This window comes from Salvelinus namaycush, unplaced genomic scaffold (genome assembly GCF_016432855.1).
Source record: "Salvelinus namaycush isolate Seneca unplaced genomic scaffold, SaNama_1.0 Scaffold135, whole genome shotgun sequence".
Lineage (NCBI taxonomy): Eukaryota > Metazoa > Chordata > Actinopteri > Salmoniformes > Salmonidae > Salvelinus > Salvelinus namaycush.
This window is the reverse complement of record NW_024058064.1, coordinates 358740-378329: the sequence shown is the minus strand read 5'-3', so window position 1 is coordinate 378329 and position 19590 is coordinate 358740. Positions and strand designations below refer to the sequence as shown.

General features: G+C 43.2%; 1 protein-coding gene across 1 annotated transcript; it reads left to right on the top strand.

Annotated features, from left to right (window-relative positions):
* Nucleotides 1–1198: 1198 nt before the first annotated feature.
* On the top strand, nt 1199–6014 carry LOC120036484 (polypeptide N-acetylgalactosaminyltransferase 12-like; the record flags this gene model as incomplete). Its single annotated transcript, XM_038982923.1, has 4 exons — nt 1199–1330; nt 1602–1715; nt 3607–3765; nt 5404–6014. Coding segments are annotated over 4 exons (546 nt in total), but the record flags the coding sequence as incomplete, so codon positions are not given.
* Nucleotides 6015–19590: the final 13576 nt, after the last annotated feature.

Below are 19590 nucleotides of genomic sequence, written 5' to 3'. Positions count from 1 at the left end.
TTGCATGGTCTCCCAGAAATCAGGTTGGAGGGTCCAGATTTCCTGCTATTCCCCTCATGCTACTTCCACCCACCCCCCCCCCCCCCCCCCCCCCCCACCCCCCCCCCCCCCCCCCCCACCCCCCCCCCCCCCCACCCCACCCCCCCCCCCACCCCCCCCCCCCCACCACCCCCCCCCCCCCCCCCCCCCCCCCCCTTCTCCCCGTGACTGTTCACTTCCTTCTGTTGGGTCTAAATAAATTGATGAGCAACCAATTAGAGCTGTGTTCAGGCGTGCCGCTCGCATCCATCATCCTGTGGCATTGCTCACCCCCCTCCAACAGGGGCTTGACTCCAAACAGATGTTCCTCTGTGGACCATAGCTCACACCTAACAACCCCTCTGGAGAGGGAAAGCACAGTAAACCACCACGCAGAAATAAAGAAATGCTGATGATGATATTAGAATGCTGTGGATAGTAGAGTTTATTTGTGTTAAAGGGATAAATCACACACAAAAAAATGTTTTGCATTTTTTTTATTAGTCCTCTGTTAATACAATCCCCCAAAATGTTGCATGTCAGCTGTCAAGTTTTCAAGATACAGAGCAGTAGAGAGCACACCTTGTGATGATTATGCATGTTTTGAGTGAACTATCCTTTAATAGTGACCAGGATGCAGTGGTTCACAGGCAGGTGGAAGTGATTATGTGTGATTTGGGGTTGTGTGCAACAGAAGAGGAGTGTGATGCAAAAGTCTGTTTTTGTAATGTGTCAATGTACTGTATGTGATGGGTTTGTGATGTGTGTGTGTGTGAGAGAGAGAGAGAGAGATGTAAAAATGTTGAAAAACCATATATGGTGCTGTTGTCTGTCATTGCACACAATATACCCAGAGACTCAAACAGACAGGAAGTCGGTTTCACATTTATTTCTGAACTCATATCAGCATTGGCTCAAAATAAATACCCTTTTATGATACACAGTCCTTCTAATAAGATGTTTACATTTCAGGTAAAGAATATGTTCTGTCTTAGCCTGAAATCCAGAAGCTGTTCTGCTAACATTCTACTCTGTGTCATGTTTAGCATGGCAAGGAGTGGAATGATAACTCAAACAGACTGGTACCCAGGCTAGTCCTGTCTATGCTTATAGAAGACTCTAGTCCATAGATTGGAAAGAAATGTGGAACTAAAGTTTCTTGTGCCGTTGTTGTTGTCAGGAGGCCTTTGGGGATGTGACAGACAGGAGGAAGCTCAGGACCCAGTTAGGATGTAACGACTTCAAGTGGTACCTGGAGAACATCTATCCTGATATCCACGTTCCTGAGGACAGGCCTGGGACATTTGGAATGGTGAGGAGAATGCTGCAATTTTGACTCCAGGGACGCATTCATTAGGCAAACGGAAACAGACCGAAACTACCTGAACTTGTCCTATAAGAAAAGCTTGTTATCGTTTACCTATATGACAGTGTGCCTTAATGAACCTCACATTGGCACCACATGAACCTTTTTTATTAAAGGGATAGTGCACTCAAATGTCAGTTACCATAGACAATGTTGAACTTCCTCTTGACTCCCCATACTCATATCTGTACTATACCAATGAGTTGTTTCCCTCTAGCTGAAGAACAGAGGCATGTCCAGCTACTGCTTTGACTACAATCCTCCTGACGACCATAACCTGGTGGGCCACCGAATCATCCTCTACCCCTGTCATGGCATGGGACAAAACCAGGTAGCTATGGCTCCATCTTTACTCTCCATGTCCTTCATTTAAAACCAGGTAGTTATAACTCCATCTTTACTCTCCATGTCCTTCATTTAAAACCAGGTAGTTATAACTCCATCTTTACTCTCCATGTCCTTCATTTAAAACCAGCTAGCTATAACTCCATCTTTACTCTCCTTGTCCTTCATTTAAAACCAGGTAGTTATAACTCCATCTTTACTCTCCATGTCCTTCATTTAAAACCAGGTAGTTATAACTCCATCTTTACTCTCTTTGTCCTTCATTTAAAACCAGGTAGTTATAACTCCATCTTTACTCTCTTTGTCCTTCATTTAAAACCAGGTAGTTATAACTCCATCTTTACTCTCCATGTCCTTAATTAAAACCAGGTAGTTATAACTCCATCTTACTCTCCATGTCCTTCATTTAAAACCAGCTAGTTATAACTCCATCTTTACTCTCCTTGTCCTTAATTAAAACCAGGTAGTTATAACTCCATCTTACTCTCCATGTCCTTCATTTAAAACCAGCTAGTTATAACTCCATCTTTACTCTCCTTGTCCTTCATTTAAAACCAGGTAGTTATAACTCCATCTTTACTCTCCATGTCCTTCATTTAAAACCAGGTAGTTATAACTCCATCTTTACTCTCCATGTCCTTCATTTAAAACCAGGTAGTTATAACTCCATCTTTACTCTCCTTGTCCTTCATTTAAAACCAGGTAGTTATAACTCCATCTTTACTCTCCATGTCCTTCATTTAAAACCAGCTAGTTATAACTCCATCTTTACTCTACTTGTCCTTCATTTAAAACCAGCTAGTTATAACTCCATCTTTACTCTCCATGTCCTTCATTTAAAACCAGGTAGTTATAACTCCATCTTTACTCTCCTTGTCCTTCATTTAAAACCAGGTAGTTATAACTCCATCTTTACTCTCTTTGTCCTTCATTTAAAACCAGGTAGTTATAACTCCATCTTTACTCTCCTTGTCCTTCATTTAAAACCAGGTAGTTATAACTCCATCTTACTCTCCATGTCCTTCATTTAAAACCAGGTAGTTATAACTCCATCTTTACTCTACTTGTCCTTCATTTAAAACCAGGTAGTTATAACTCCATCTTTACTCTCCATGTCCTTCATTTAAAACCAGGTAGTTATAACTCCATCTTTACTCTCCTTGTCCTTCATTTAAAACCAGGTAGTTATAACTCCATCTTTACTCTCCTTGTCCTTCATTTAAAACCAGGTAGTTATAACTCCATCTTTACTCTCCATGTCCTTAATTTAAAACCAGGTAGTTATAACTCCATCTTTACTCTCCTTGTCCTTCATTTAAAACCAGGTAGTTATAACTCCATCTTACTCTCCATGTCCAACATTAAGTAGTGGTCCATACACTGGTGTGCTAGCTTACAGCTGTCATGGTAAACAATGCTCACAGAGCTTTCATGGCTTAGTGGTTATTTGGCTTTTGATTGGGCCTGGCAGACAGCATGTGGATAGTGGAAAGAGTGTTTGTCTCATGGCGTCAGATGATAATTTAAGTTGACAAGTATAAAATTGCTTTGTGAATTTGGACTGAAAGGATAGTGATGAAAGCAGTTACCATCACGCTCAACCTTAAACTTAAATAGTCTTTGTTTGGTACGTTGAACCAATAAAACATCATTTTTGCACCCAAAGGATAAAAAGAGAGTATTGTACAAAAGTGATATCCAGTGTGGGCTACATTGAGCCCCTTAAAAGTTGGCATTGTTATTTCAGCACCCCTCTGTGTATCCACTGTGATGCCTTACTTTGTACTGGCAACTGAAATGGACACAACAAAACTCACACTACACTGCCCAGATTGCCCACACTCTGCTGGTCTCACCCTGCGTCTCTCCTGCTGCAGTTCTTTGAGTACTCCAGTAAGAGAAGTGAGATCCGCTATAACACCAGGGACCCAGCAGGGTGCGCTGTGGGGGACGCCGTCTCCACCTACCTGACTGTGCACCTGTGCAAGAATCCCCGGCAGCCTGTGCCACAGGACCAGAAGTTTGTCCTCAGAGAGGTGAGGGGGAAAGGGACTATGCGTCCTAAATGGTAACCTATTCCCTATATATGAGGGCCCTGGTCAAAATGGCACCCTATTTTCTACACTGTTTAGACAATAGGGTATCATTTGGGACGCAGCCAAGAGCTTGTCTTCAAGTGAATGAGGTGGTTGGGGAGGATGGGATGGAGGTGGGGAGGGGAAGTATGGGAATTTTTGGAGGGAAATGCAGACTTTAACGACAAGGAAGTGGGACAGGAAAACAGGGAGCAGAGGAAGTGGTTTGGGGGGAGGGTTGGGAATAGGGGAGGTTTTGGTAACAGAAAGAAGGTGGGGGATAGTGTGAGACTGTGGGCCAGAGAGAAAAGGGTGGCTTAGAAAGAGGGACAGTGGTGGCTCGTGGGCTGAGATATACGAGGACAGGCTCATTGTAATGGAATCAATGTAAGGGTATCAAACACATGGAAACCATATGTTTGATGTGTTTGATACCATTCCATTCAGCCATTACAATGAACCAGTACTCCTATATCTCCGCCCACCACCCTCCTCTGAAGAGGGTAGAGAAAAGAGAGTGGAGTGCGAAGTGGAACACCCAGAGGAACACACATGGACCTATACAGTAAGTGTGTAGCTAAATGCTGGTATGTTGGTTTTCACTAATCACTCTTGTGTTCTGTGTGTGTGACGTTGAGCTTCTTGTCGGAGTGGCCTCGAGGCCTTCAGAGCATGCTCAAAGGAAATCTTTGACAAACACTGACATTAAGCCCTCCCCTCTCAGCTCTCATCTCTCTCGTTCTCTCTCTCAGCGATATCTCTCTCTCCTTCACAGTTCTCAAATTTTCACACTGTCAGTGCTCTCTCTCAGCATTCTCATAAAATGTCTCTCTCTCTCTCACCCACCAGTGCCTTAGCCTCCACAGACTCCAACTCCCCTCAGATACAGAATCATCCGGGTATCACTTTAGTAAATCAAATCCCCATAGTCTTTCTATGGAGTAGAGGTCACATAATCTAATAATGTCTTTTGGATAGCTTTGATATAGCAGTTTGTACATAATGGATCATAGAACATTGAGGTAGCCTATTGTCTGGGTGTGCATACTTGGTTGTTTAGTATACAGTATGTGTTCAGTGTAGCCATCTTAATAGCTGGAGCTAAAGCATTCTATCTAAATGGAAATTGAGAGAGGGAGGGAGGATGGAAGAGGTAGGAAGAGAGGGAGAGAGAGCAAGCGACAGAAGGCGGAGGGACAATTTCTTGGCCCTCTCCATATTCAAACATGAGGATTTCAATGTACTGGGATATTGCTGTTTTCACACTGCACTGCTCCCCTCTCTGTAATGTCTGTAGTCTCTTGTGTTCCTGGATGTAGTCTACACACCAGTGGTTCACAACTCCACTCCTCCAGGGCTGTATGCAGTCCTACTGCTGTTAATATCCCTTTGGTGCTCATTTATCATTGAGTCCACACACTTGGTTGCTCAGGTAGATATTAGCTGGTTAGAAGGCAAGGATGAAGATCAGCATTAGGTAACAGGCCTGAAGGACTACTCTATACTAGTGGTCCATTTGGTCTGTCTTGTAAAAGAGATTGTATTTCAATAACCTGTATGAATAAAGGTGACATGTTATAAATAACTCTTCTCCAATAGGATGGCACCCTTTACCACATGATGACCGAGAAGTGTGTCCAGGCCGTGGACAAGACGGACAATGGCAGCCGTGCCCCCGCCCTGCGGCCCTGCTCGAACCACGCCAACCAGAAGTGGTTCTTTGAGGAGAGGGGGGCATAATGGAGCGAGCCAGACAAACTCTAACACTGGGGAGGAGGGCCAACCAAACCCATATCCTGTAGTTGAGGGAGAGGGCTGGAGGCCCCAAGACCCATACTCAGGTCCAGTGTCCCTATGCTGTGGAGATAGCCTGGGTCGCATTCACTAGGAACTAAACAGAAAAACACTTGCCGAAACGGGGAGGTACTAATTGAATTAGTGCAATTGGAATCACTTGTTTTTGTTTTCTATTGCACACTGTTTTGAATCGTTGTGCCCTAATGAATATTACCCAAGTCAGGCGAAGGAGGAACCGCTATCTTACCTCCTGTATCTATGCACAACGTGTACTTGCTCGACAACGTTTGATATTTGATATTAACACATACCACATATCTGCTTCTCCAATCTTTTTATTAAATCTTTTTAACATTGTTTGGGTTTTCAAACACAATTTTACATCCAGTGTATAGTGTGGGATTTAATGACAACCGTTGCAATTGTTCATGGTGTTATTTACATTTACATTTAAGTTATTTAGCAGACGCTCTTATCCACAGTGATTTACAGTACAGTAAGTAATTTTTTTCTTGTTTTTCATTGGTTAAGGGCTGTGTCCACTCACTTCAATGGGGTAACACCCATTTGAGGATGAGGGGTACACCCATAGAGAATGATAGAGGCCTCAAAAGGTCGTATTTGCATGGGCAACACCATTGAGGGCTTCCACCATTTTAATGCAGTCAACTGGGTGGGACTTCCAACTTCATTGGCTGTTCCCTCCTGGTGACCCTGTTGGATTCATGTCATCAGGAGGGAACAGCAAATAGTTAAGAAGGAAATGTACTACTTAAAAATGGAGATTGCCTTAATGGCATCCCCCCACCCAGAAGCTATAATGGCACAGATACAAAGACGAGTTCTCTGTCTATCTCTATGGGTGCACCATGGTTCATACAACCGATCTGTTCATCTGACTGAAATCCACTCCTACTTTTTATTCTCACTTTCATCGTTTTCCATCTCTCATTCTCTTGAACCCAGGACCACTTTGCCCCTGGTAGTGGATGTTTTTGGCATTGCAGTGTTCTTGCAGCTGGATATCTCAGACTCAACCTCTAGAGGGCGCCAAAGCTTCCATCTTGTGTGCTGATCTTTTTCCCACTCCAACCAATATGTTCTCAGCTCAGTGACGTGTGTGCATGGTTCATTTTTATTAGTGATTCATTTACGTCTGTCCCTCATTTTAAGGTCAACCCTGTTTTGTGAACAGAACTCTTGTTTTAATATGGTGAAACTATTACCTTTTTTGATCATCTAATTGTCAAATCATAGAGTAAAAAGCTGCTTCTACTCTTTTTGGCCATTTTCTAGTGTTTTGTGGTGGAAAACTGAGTGGGTAGATTATAGAATGTCAACCCTGTTGCCCATAGATCTTTATTTATTTATTTATTTTATCTTGCATTCAATTGTCACTCCCTGTTGCACAGAACAAGCTTTCATTCCCCCTGTCACAACAGGATTGATGGTGATTTAAGAAGAAATCGTTAACCTTGTTACGGTCAACCCTGTTCCTTTATTTGCCACTGAATAGGCACTTACTATAGTCATTTTTTTATTTAACCACTTAAGATGGGAAAACGTGTGTTTTATGAAGTTGAACATGTGCTCTTTAGGTGAAATCAAAAGGTTCCGAATTGGTGGAATGACCCAAAACTACACATATATATATATATACTGTGTCTGTTAATTTCATTACATTCATGTTAATTTCAAATTATATATTTACTCAGTTTGTTTACTTACTTATGAATCATTGTTAATGTCAGAAAGGATTAATATTGTTATTAATTGAGAAATTAGTAAAAAAATCCACTTGACTCTATTTCCTGCAACTGCAACAACAAATAGGACAGCGATTGTTGGCAATGAATAAGAAACGTTCCTTTAGGCCGTCAATTGTGCGATTTTACCCCGAAACACTCCCTTACCTGATGCAAAAAGAGATATCAAAAAAGATTTAAGGACAAAATATACCACTTATTCCCTACAGTTATAGTGCATAAGGTGTCAAAAGTTATAGCCTATGTGTATGAAAGATTGATATCTTATGCAAGGAGGTTGTGACCGATTGTGGATGTATTGATCCCTATTTAGCCTAGTAGTGTGGATGTGTGGTCACATAGTCATTGCATTTTTGGTGGATGTTGGGTACACAGTGGTGACACACACCCACACACATACAGTATCTTTCTGACAGATCATAGAATAGGGCGGCGCTTCTCTATCATCGTACGTCCTAAAGTGGGATGTTCTGCAAGCTGTCCAGATGTTCTCTGTCTGTATGGGACACAGTACTCTGGATGCCTCCCACATGTCTCCCTATTCCCTATGTTGTACACTACTTTTGATCAGGGCCTATAGGGGACACAACCTCTGTTAAGTAACTTCTTCCACTTTCACATACTATATATGCACTATGCAATTCTGTTTTGTTTCTCTTCACAGTGTTCTATGACATGTACAGTACCAGTCAAAAGTTTGGACACACCTACTCATTCAAGTGTTTTTCTTTATTTTTTAATATTTTCTACATTGTATAATAATAGGGAAGACATCAAAACTATGAAATAACACATGGAATCATTTAGTAAACAAAAAAGTTAAACAAATCAAAATATATTTAATTTTTTAGATTTTTCAACGTAGCCACCCTTTGCCTTGATGACAGCTTTGCACACTCTTGGCATTCTCTCAACCAGCTTCATGAGGTAGTCACCTGGAATGCTTTTCCAACTGTCTTGAAGGAGTTCCCACATATGCTGAGCACTTGTTGACTGCTTTTACTTCACTCTGCGGTCCAACTCAACCCAAACCATCTTAATTGGGTTGAGGTTGGGGGATTGTGGAGGCCAGGTCATCTGATGCAGGACTCCATCACTCTCCTAAACAAATGATAGTCCCACTAAGCACAAACCAGATGGGATGGCATATCACTGCAGAATGCTGTGGTAGCCATGCTGGTTAAGTTTGCCTTGAACTCTAAATAAATCACAGACAGTGTCACCAGCAAAGCACCCCCACACCATCACACCTCCTTTTCCATGCTTCACACTGGGAACCACACATGCAGAGATCATCCGTTCACCTACTCTGGACAGATTTCCACCATTCTAATGTCCATTGCTCATGTTTCTTGGCCCAAGCAAGTCTCTTCCTCTTATTGGTGGCTTTAGTAGTGATTTCTTTACAGGTATTCAACCATTAAGGCCTGATTCACAGTCTCCTCTGAACAGTTGATGTTGAGATGTGTTTGTTACTTGAACTCTGTGAAGCATTTACTTGGGCTGGAAACTGAGGTACAGTTAACGCTAATGAACTCATCCTTTGCAGCAGAGGTAACTCTTTTCCTGTGGCGGTCCACAGGTAAGCCAGTTTCATCATAGCACTTGATGGTTTTTGTGACTGCACTTGAAGAAACTTTCACAAAGTTCTTGACATTTTCCGTATTGACTGACCTTCATGTCTTAAAGTAACGATGGACTTGTCGTTTCTCTTTGCTTATTTGATCTGTTCTTGCCATAATATGGACTTGGTATTTTACCAAATAGGGCTTTCTTCTGTATACCACCCCTACCTTGTCACAACACAACTGATTGGCTCAAACGCATTAGAAGGAAAGAAATTCCACAAATTATCTTTTAACAAGGCACACCTGTTAATTGAAATGCATTCCAGGTGACTACCTCATGAAGCTGGTTGAGAGAATGTCAAGAGTGTGCAAAGCTGTCATCAAGGCAAAGGGCGGCTACTTTAAAGAATCTCAAAAATATATTTTGATTTGTTTTAACACTTATTTGTTTACTACATGATTCCATATGTGTTATTTCATAATTCTTGATGTCTTCACTATTATTTTACAATGTAGAAAATAGTAAAAATAAAGGAAACCCCTTGAATGAGTAGCTGTGTCCAAGTATTTGACTGGTACTGTATATTTACTTGAGTTTCGCATTTTAAGATTGTTAAGATTTTGTCCCAATCCAAGTTGAAAGAATACTGTGAAATACTTCACTGTAAAGAGATTGGTCAATCAATATGCTGGATCCAATTTCATGTCACATGTATTTTTTTATGCTGTTCATCATTCCAAGTGGCCTTAACCATCATCAGAAAATGAAGGATTCATTTATTTATATATATATATATTTTGCTTGGAACTGTTCAACTGTTCGTTAACTGGAGTAGATTTGATGACACTCAGTGTTGGTGTTCATATTAAGGTACCATTTTCTATTCTTTAACTAAAATGTGTAATGTCTGAATAATAATACAAGGTAAAACTTTTAGGTAATGTCTTCTTGGTTGGTATGTCTTCACTTCAAAGCACATACATCAAACACCTGAAGTCTTTCCCCATACCATACCATACCAGTACAGTATTGTACTCTGCTGTGGGCCGACGCACATGCAGGTATTCTCTAGTACTGTTCCTTTCAAAAACGTCTCTCCATTAAAAAAAACGTAATATTTTATTTTAGTAACTACACATATCATTTCTATTTTTCATGTTTGTTCCCTTTGCCATATATGACTCATGCGCCCCAGTGATAGTAATATAGACTGATGCTGGTGGATCCATTCCTGTCATCCTCTTTCCGAGATGGAGTGAGAATAAGTGAGAGTTCTGTTCATTCTGTTCAAACCATATCTGATTGGTTTTAACACCAGCTGCTGTGTGAGATGGCAAAATGTCAAGCTCACGCCAAGTCCCTCTGTTCCCCCTGTGCCTCAGCAATGCCCTGCAGTCTTCCTCAATTACTCATTCATGAAGCTCCGCTGTTTGATATTTCATAGGGTGCCTGCGTGGGCCTCCTTTGTGTGGTGTCATCTGCCTAGGCTGGCTCTCTGGGGCGGTGAGTGGAGAGGAAGGGGATTAGAACCTTAGAGTTAGAGCTGTGTTCCCTGTCTCTCCTCTCACAGAAACACTGAAGGAAACTACGTACACATATTTAGCAGATGTTATTGCGGGTGTAGCGAAATGCTTGATCTAAAGGTAAAAGAATGGAATTAAGAAATATATAAATATTAGATTGAGCAATGTCGGAGTGGCAATGACTAATTTACAGTAGAATAGAATACAGTATATACATATGAGATGAGTAAAGCGGTATGTAAACATTATTAAAGTGCCTAGTGTTACAATATTGAAGTGGCCAGTGATTCCAAGTCTATGTATGGGCAGGGTTGCGTAACCGGGTGGAAGCCGTCTAGCTGTTTTTCAGTCTCTCAGTCCCAGCTTTGATGTACCTGTACTGACCTCGCCTTCTGGATGATAGCGGGGTGAACAGGCCGTGGCTTGGGTAGTTGATGTCCTTGATGATCTTTTTGGCCTTCCTGTGAAGGTGTCCTGGAGGGCAGGTTGATTGACCCTGGTGATGCGTTGGGCAGACCGCACCACCCTCTGGAGAGCCCTGCAGTTGCGGGCTGTGCAGTTCAAATCAAATCTAATCAAACTTTATTTGTCACATGTGCCGAGTACAACAAGTGTAGACTTTACAGTGAAATGCTTACTTACAAGCCCTTAACCAACAGTGCAGTTCAAGAAGAAGAAAATATTTACCAAGTAGACTAAAATAAAAAGTAATAATAGAAAGTAACACAATAAGAATAACAATAACGAGGCTATATACAGGGGGTACCGGTACCGAGTCAGTTTGCAGGGGTACAGGTTAGTCGAGGTAATCTGTACATGTAAGTGGGGGCGAAGTGACTATGTATAGGTAACAAACAAACAGCGAGTAGCAGCAGTGCACAAAAGTCAATGTAAATTGACCGGTGGCGATTTTATGAATTGTTCGGCAATCTTATGGCTTGGGGGTAGAAGCTGTTGAGGAGCCTTTTGGTTCTAGACTTGGTGCTCCGGTACAACTTGCCGTGCGGTAACAGAGAAAGCAGTCTGAAACTTGGGTAACTGGAGTCTCTGACAATTTTATGGGCTTTCCTCAGACATGGCAGGAAGCTGGCAGGAAGCTTGGCCCCAGTGATGTACTGGGCCGTTGGCACTACCCTCTGTAGCGCCTTACGGTCAGATGCCGAGCAGTTGCCATACCAAGCGGTGATGCAACCAGTCAGGATGATCTCGATGGTGCAGCTGTAGAACCTTTTGAGAATCTGGGGACCCATGCCAAATTCTTTCAGTCTCCCGAGGGGGAAAAGGTTTTGTCGTGCCCTCTTCACAACTGTCTTGGTATGTTTGGACCATGATAGTTCGTTGGTGATGTGGACACCAAGGACCTTGAAACTCTCGACCCGCTCCACTACAGCACCGTCGATCTTAATAGGGGCCTGTTCGGCCCGCCTTTTCCTGTAGTCCACGATCAGCTCCTTTGTCTTGCTCACATTGAGGGTGAGGTTGTTGTCCTGGCACCACACTGCCAGTTCTCTGACCTCCTCCCTATAGGCTGTCTCATCGTTGTCGGTGATCAGGCCTACCACTGTTGTGTCGTCAGCAAACTTAATGATGGTGTTGGAGTCGTGTTTGGCCATGCAGTCGTGGGTGAACAGGGAATACAGGAGGGGACTAAGTATACACCCCTGATGTACTACTGTTGAGTTGTCTACAAACTTGATGATTGAGTTGGAGGCGTGCGTGGCCACACAGTCATGGGTGAACAGGGAGTACAACGGTGCTGAGCACGCACCTTTGTGGGGCCCCTTTGTTGAGGACCCAGTTGCACAGGGCGGGTTTCAGACCCAGGGCCCTGAGCTTAACGATGAACTTGGAGGGTAAGCAGATTGAAGTGGGTCTAGGTTGTCAGGTAAGGTAGAGGTGATATGATCCTTAACTAGCCTCTCAAAGCACTTCATGATGACAGAAGTGAGTGCTATGGGGCGAATGTCAGTTAGTTCAGTTACCTTTGCTTTCATTGGTACCGGAACAATGGTGGACATCTTGAAGCAAGTGGGGACAGCAGACTGGGATAGGGAGAGATTGAATATGTCCGTAAACAGCTGGTCTGCGCATGCTCTGAGGACGTGGATAGGGATGCCATCTGTGCCGGCATCCTTGCAAGGTTTGACACATTTAAATGTCTTACTCAAGTTGGCCACGGAGAAGGAGAGCCCACAGTCCTTGGTAGAGGGACGGTGGCACTGTTATCCTCAAAGCGGGGGAAGAAGGTGTTTAGCTTGCCCGGAAGCAAGACATCGGTGTCCGTGACGTGGCTGGTTTTGCCTTTGTAGTCCGTGATTGTCTGTAGATCCTGGCACATACGTTTCATATCTGAGCCATTGAATTGCGACTCCACTTTGCCTCTGTACTGACGTTTTGCCTGTTTGATTGCCTTACGGCGGGAATAACTACACCATATTCCCAGTCACCTTGTCATGGTTAAATGCGGTGGTTCGTGCTTTCAGTTTTGTGTGAATGCTGCCATCTATCCACAGTTTCTGGTTTGGGTAGGTTTTAATAGTCACAGTGGGTACAACATCTTCTATGCACTTCCTGATGAATTCAGTCACCGTATCCGTTTATTCGTCAATGTTATTCTCAGAGGCTACCCGGAACATGTCCCAGTCCGCGTGATCAAAACAATCTTGAACCATGGATTCCGATTGGTTAGACCAGTGTTGAGTAGACCTGAGCACAGGTACTTCCTGTATGAGTTTCTGCCTATAGGAAGGGATATAATTGAGTCGTGATCAGATTGTCCGAAGGGAGGGCGGGGGAGGGTCTTGTAGGCATGTCTAAAAGTTGAGTAGCAGTGGTCCAATGTTTTCCCAGCGCGAGTACTACAGTTGATGTGTTGGTAGAACTTCGGTAGCCTTTTCCTCAGATTAGTGTTTTTTTAATCCCCAGCTACAATTAATGCGGCCTCAGAATATGTGGTTTCCAGTTTGCATAAAGTCCAGTGTAGTTCTTTGAGGGCCGTCGTAGTATCGGCTTGAGGGGGAGTATACTTGGCTGAAGAGAATTCTCTTGAGATGTAATACGGTGGGCATTTCATTATGAGGTATTCTTGGTCGGGTGAACAAAAGGACTTGAGTTTCTGTATGTTATCACAATCACACAATGAGTAGTTAATCATGAAACATACACCCCCGCCTTTCTCCTTCACAGAGAGTTCTTTATTCCTGTCTGCGCGATGTACTGAGATCCCAGCTGGCTGTATGGACAGGGACAGTATATGCCGAGAGAGCCATGTTTCCGTGAAACGGAATATGTTACAATCCCTGATGCCTCTCTGGAAGGAGATCCTCGCCCTGAGCTTGTCTACTTTACTTTATTACCCAGAGACTGAACAGTAGCCAATAATATACTCAGAAGCGGTGGATGGAGTGCACGCCTCCTGAGTCGGACTAGAATTCCACTCCGCATACCTCTTCTCCGCCAGTGGTGTTTTGGAGCAGCCTCTGGAATAAGTTAAATTGCCCTGGGGGGTACAAACAAAGGGTCCAATTTGGGAAAGTTGTATTACTGGTCGTAATACTGGTGAGTTACCACTGCTCTGATATCCAAAAAGTTATTTCCGGCTGTATATAATAACACAAAAAAAATCTGGGCTAATAAGGTAAGAAATAACACACAAAAAAACAAAATACTGCAAAGTTTCTTAGGAGCTAGAAGCAGAGCTGCCATATCTGTCAGCGCCATCTTACTACTGTCCAATGGCTGTTTCCTCGTCTCCGCTGCCACTTGCCTCCGCCGCGCTATTCTTTCATTTAATTTCAGCTCACCAGGCTTGAGTCTGACCAGGAATGAATTTCAAGTTCTGCTTCTGATGAGAACTCTAAACTGCAATTCGGGTCTCGTGTGCAGTCCGGCAGTGTCAATTATGCATGTGGTTTGAATTTACGGCTACTTTGTGTGAAGTAAATACGCTAGGCTAAAGGCTACTATGCGACCACCAGTTTGTATAATATGTTATAATTATTTTTCTGCCAATCTACTGCCTCGCATGTTGTTTATTTCTTAGAATTGCGTTAGTGTGACATTGGGTTAAAATGTCATAATTTCCCAGGTCTTTTTATTTAAAAAATTTGGGAAATGTGAATAGTGGTCCCGGGACAATCCCGGATCCCGGTTACCGTTATGAATCCCTCATTTGTATCTCTTCTCTGAATGGAACCCTCTGATCTCATATAATTCTGGTTTCCCAGGGAACAAGGAAACAATGAAACAAAGTATTTGAAGCATGCAACATTTTAGGACTTCAAGAACTCTAAACAGAATTGTACACAAAATTGTAGACGGGGGAAATCCAATGGACTTTCTTGTGAAGAAGATTCAAGGTACATTTACAGTCATGAATCTGATAGCTGAGTGGGATGTTTTGTTTATGAAAACATTTATGGGTACAGTGAACTCTTGCTGATAAAATCAAATGACTATCGGAGCTAATGTTAGCTTGCTATTTATCTGGCCCTGAATACACATGCATTATGCTCTCAATTTGCCCTCAATACTCCCCCATCTCTCAATATAAGATTTTAAATAATATGCCTCTCTTTATTGTTTGTTTTAATATGTAGCCTTACTTATTTAAATGTAGTACGTGCACTTACATTTATTTTATCATGGCCACTGAGTGTTTCAGTAATGTATTTTCATCCTTCTCTGTCTGACTAGAGTTTGATATCTCCAGGTATCATATGAGGGGACACTATAGGAAACTTGACTCTCCAAAGAATGATCCCACAGATGACTTTGCTGATAACACTATGGCTGCAGAGAGAGGTAAATTATATTGGCATTGTTACCCACAACAGATGTAGCCTACATATTGTAGCTACTGTAATTATTGTGATAGATAAATTACCTCTGGAAAAATAATGCTTGTTCTGATACTCAATATTACTCTCATTTTAGCTGGTTTATCAAAAATGTTCATCACAGTGAAATGTTCAGTCAGAGTTCCCTTTGTGACATCACTGTTCTGGCCTGTGATGATACATGATAGTTACTCAGAGAACAGAGAAAACCACAAGGGTGTTATCTGCTCAAAGTAGCTGTTGAAACACTGTAGGTATGAGAACCTAAATGGTCATAAGCATGGATGCTCTGAGAAGGACTAAGGAAAAAAATACAAATATTGTAGAAGAATCATCCGGTATGTTAACTTTTTATGCATCTAGTTATGTGACATGATGAAATGTCAACATATAAACGTGTTTATCAGATGATAGGATGACCTTGATGACATTTATAAAGGGAAGCTGGTGATTGAGCAGAATCAATCTTGGTAAAAGTACAGATAGACTCAAAGGATTTATCCAATAGATGCTGTTGGCTTGATGAAGGCCATCATATCTTAGTGAACTGTAGTGCATCGAACGCATCTCCCACCTCTAGCTATGGAACAAAGTAGTGGCATTTTTCACTCACTTCCACCCCTCAAAACACTCAATTTATTTCCATTTAGACTGACTTTTAGTGGCCATGCAGTCATGTTTTTTCTTTTCACTGAGTACATCACTGAGTACATTTTAGACCCATAATGAAACCTTGGAATTGAAAACTGCATGCTGTCTGTACAGGTTGCGATAGTCTCACAGACTGCCTGAAGGTGCAGTCAAAGACCATAGAGACAACCCCCTCCAGACTTAACCCCAGCATCTCAGACCTCCTGTCCAGACTGGGCACCACCAGCTCGGACCACGGCCAGCACCCCGCCAGCAGACCCTCCGACCACCACCTCCACTATGACGCCATGGTCCACAACTACTCCCTCAACCCACCCACTCCAACCCCGGTAGGGTCCAACAACTCGACTGGCGCCGACCCTCATCCCCGGCCGCCGCAGACCATGTACTGCCACCACACCTCCGACTCCCAGAGATCACTGTGCGGCGAGCTGGATCCTCTCTTCATCCGCAAGGTCACGGCTGCAGAACTAGTCTGTGGGGAGAGGAAGTACAAGTGCTCATGCTGCCTGAGGTACTACGACCACCTGGGGACCCTGCTGGGTCACATTGACCAGGGCTGGAGGGAGGGTTTCAGCTGCAGGGTGTTCTACAGGAAGCTGAAGAGCATGCAGGACCGCAGGCCCATGGTCATGATGAGTTGCCAGAGCAGGGAGTCTCTTGCCATGGATAACGACCCTAAGCCCTCCAGCTCCTCCACCACATACCTGGGGTCGGCCTCGCTGGCTCTGGCACCCCAGCCCACCGACAGCGTTGGGAGGAAGGGTCTTGAGACAAGCGATAAGAAGGGAGACATGATCCAAAAGTGGCTGCAGAAGACAGAAGTGACAGCATCACTTCACTGAGGCAGTTATGTATGAGTTGGTTGGAGAATGTGTGTACTGTAGTATTGTTGCTGGGTTGTCTAGAACTGACAGGGTGTTGTTAACTTGTCTAAAATAAAAATAATACACAAACATAATGTACTGTAGGTTACTTCTTCTCTGTTAAATGTGTTTTACTCAGAAATTAGGACATCTGAAGTGATCTTAATTTAAGAGATGAAAAGAGGTTTTCATTCACCAAGGTTCAAATCTCCATGCCCATCTTCCATGTCACTGTCTTACGTCAGATAGTGCAACAATTCCGTCTGCACTGACGATTGAGGAATGATGCCACCTGTCGGAAGACAATGCTTCCATGTAGAAGGCACTGCTTGTATGAGGTTTATGACGTCACACGTATTTATTTTGAGAAGCATCTCCATGGTGATGGAGGGATGAGAACAGTCAGAACACATATCACACTTGCTCACCAAACTTTAGTCTGCTGATCTTCTTACCCCAAAGTCAATGGACATGACAAAGCCAATCAAATGAATTATGTTTGATTCCCAAAGCAGATGACAAGTAATGACAAGCCTGTGTAGTAGATTTACATGTATTCAAATGTTTTGGCAAAAAATAGGGAGACACTCAAATGTGATAACTTCATTAACATTACATGCAGTGCCTTAGGATTTTATTCATACCTCTGAGAAATGTGTGAGCCTACAAGACGAAAATATAAAAACCCCAAAAAACATGAACAAGTCCAATTATCCAGTTCCATGTGCTAAACATTTAACATGAAAGGTTGGTGTGTAGAGAAAAAACATGTTATTTTCTTCTCACAACTGCTGTAGTTTGTGAATTTGGAGTCTCCTCCGACAGAACAACATTGATAACATTCTTGTGTAGTTTTCATTAGCGAGGTTAGAGCACTTCTTCCGTGTCTTCAAAATGCTAGATGTTTTCAATGGCCTGCTTTCTTGAGTTTAGCCTACCTCTCAAATGCTGTACTGAATAGAAATCTGAAAACTGCAATGGCCAGTCAGGGGCATTGATTTGTGTTCACCTAGCAATGTTTTTATAGATCAAGGTTCTTCATACATACATTCTCCTCAATTCTTGTTTTCTGTCTCAGACTCAATGAGATAGCCAACCTCCCTCCAGGTGTTGAGGACAGCAGAGCCACCAGTATGACAGACCCCTGTTCACCTTCCTTGCATCCCCCTGAAGCACACCCCACCCAGGCCTCAGGGACAGGGACATCCACCATATCCAACTCATTCTTCAGCCAAGGAGCGGTTCAAGTCAGTAGAGCCCAGACACGAGGCTACCAACCTGGACTTCAACTTCCTGCGCTTGGCCTCTACCATGGAACAGGTGGATGGGGAGCTCCAGTACCAGTGTGCTGGGTGCCTGTGGCTCTACCCCAGCCTGACTGCTGCAGAACCACATCAGCCTCAGCTGGATGGAAGGCTTCAGCTGCGTCTTCTACAGGAAGCTGAGGGAAGTCTGCCACAGGAACGACACCAGGAAGCTCCACGAGAGGGTGCTAGTGAGTAGTGGTGCCAAGAAACAGCTGAGTCCCCCCACATGCAGGGCAGACCTGGGCCTTGCTAGAGAGGGTAGGAGTCGAGATGGACTGGGACCAGAAATCAGCTCTGGCATTTCTGACAAACCAGATTTTCTTTTCCCTTGAGGCCCCCACACTGGCCCATTTTTTTTATCCCTCGAGGCACACTGGCCCATTATCCAGATAATTATCATTGTGTGCAAAAAACATTAGTTAGGCAGGCCCACTAGAATAAAAGTGAACCAGCCCATCTTGCATTTGCCCGAAATGCCAGATGGCCAGTCCGCCTCTGGTAGGAGTGGAGGGCAGACAAGGCAGAAGCAGGGGGCTCAGGCTCCTGGAGCTGGAGGGAGGAAGGAAGGAGGAAGGGACAACACCCAGCCAGAGGTTGACTCAGGAGTTGGTGGAGACAATAAGAAGGAACAGCACCTTTCACAATTGGCTGAATGAGATCGACGGTTACCTCATCCCTGATGTCACCCTGTTGCCAGACAGAGCTTTGAAAGCATCCATCTTTTTGATTCCTCAGTTTCACTGAATGAGAAAGATTATTGGCATTGAATTTCTCAGTGGCAAGGTGTAATTGCTGACCTGGAGGATTTGCTCTGGGACGGTGGGACTTGTATGTTTTTTTTCTCACAAGAAGATCAGTTGCTGTCTGTGTGAATTCAAATCCCATCACTGCTGACCAGAGCTAAATAGTTCTGGTCTCGTGAGCATGTACCCCCTCATACCCATACTCCTCAGACCCTGGCCAACACTTTCTTTTTTTCCCATCTGTTTCTCATTCTGCTCAATTGAATGTATGAGTCACTCAATTGAACAACATTAACATATTTGGGCTTACAGGATTTGAAAAGTGTTTTAGAAAATAATTTGCCCACTGTGGAATTAATTATTCTAGTCTATTAATCTTATCTACTGTAGCAGAGGCAGAGTGGATAAGGAGCTGTGGAATCAACCAAGCTCAAAGCCCATGCATCCAAGTAGAGGAGCTTCAGATAATGTTCATTTAAGAGAGCACAACGTTAATTTTCCTCAGATATGAGATGTAGGCCTATCCAGCTGTAGGAAGATTTTTCATGCATAATTCATCACTGACACAATTTAATGATTGGTTTATAAAATGACAAACAACTGTTTGTTTAAGCAGCTATGCACTCTATGGTCTTTACATTGCTGATGGTGGCAACTTTAGAATATTTTTCCTTTTACTGGGTGTTAAAAGGCAATGTTGCTATCATATTTCATGGGTACATTACC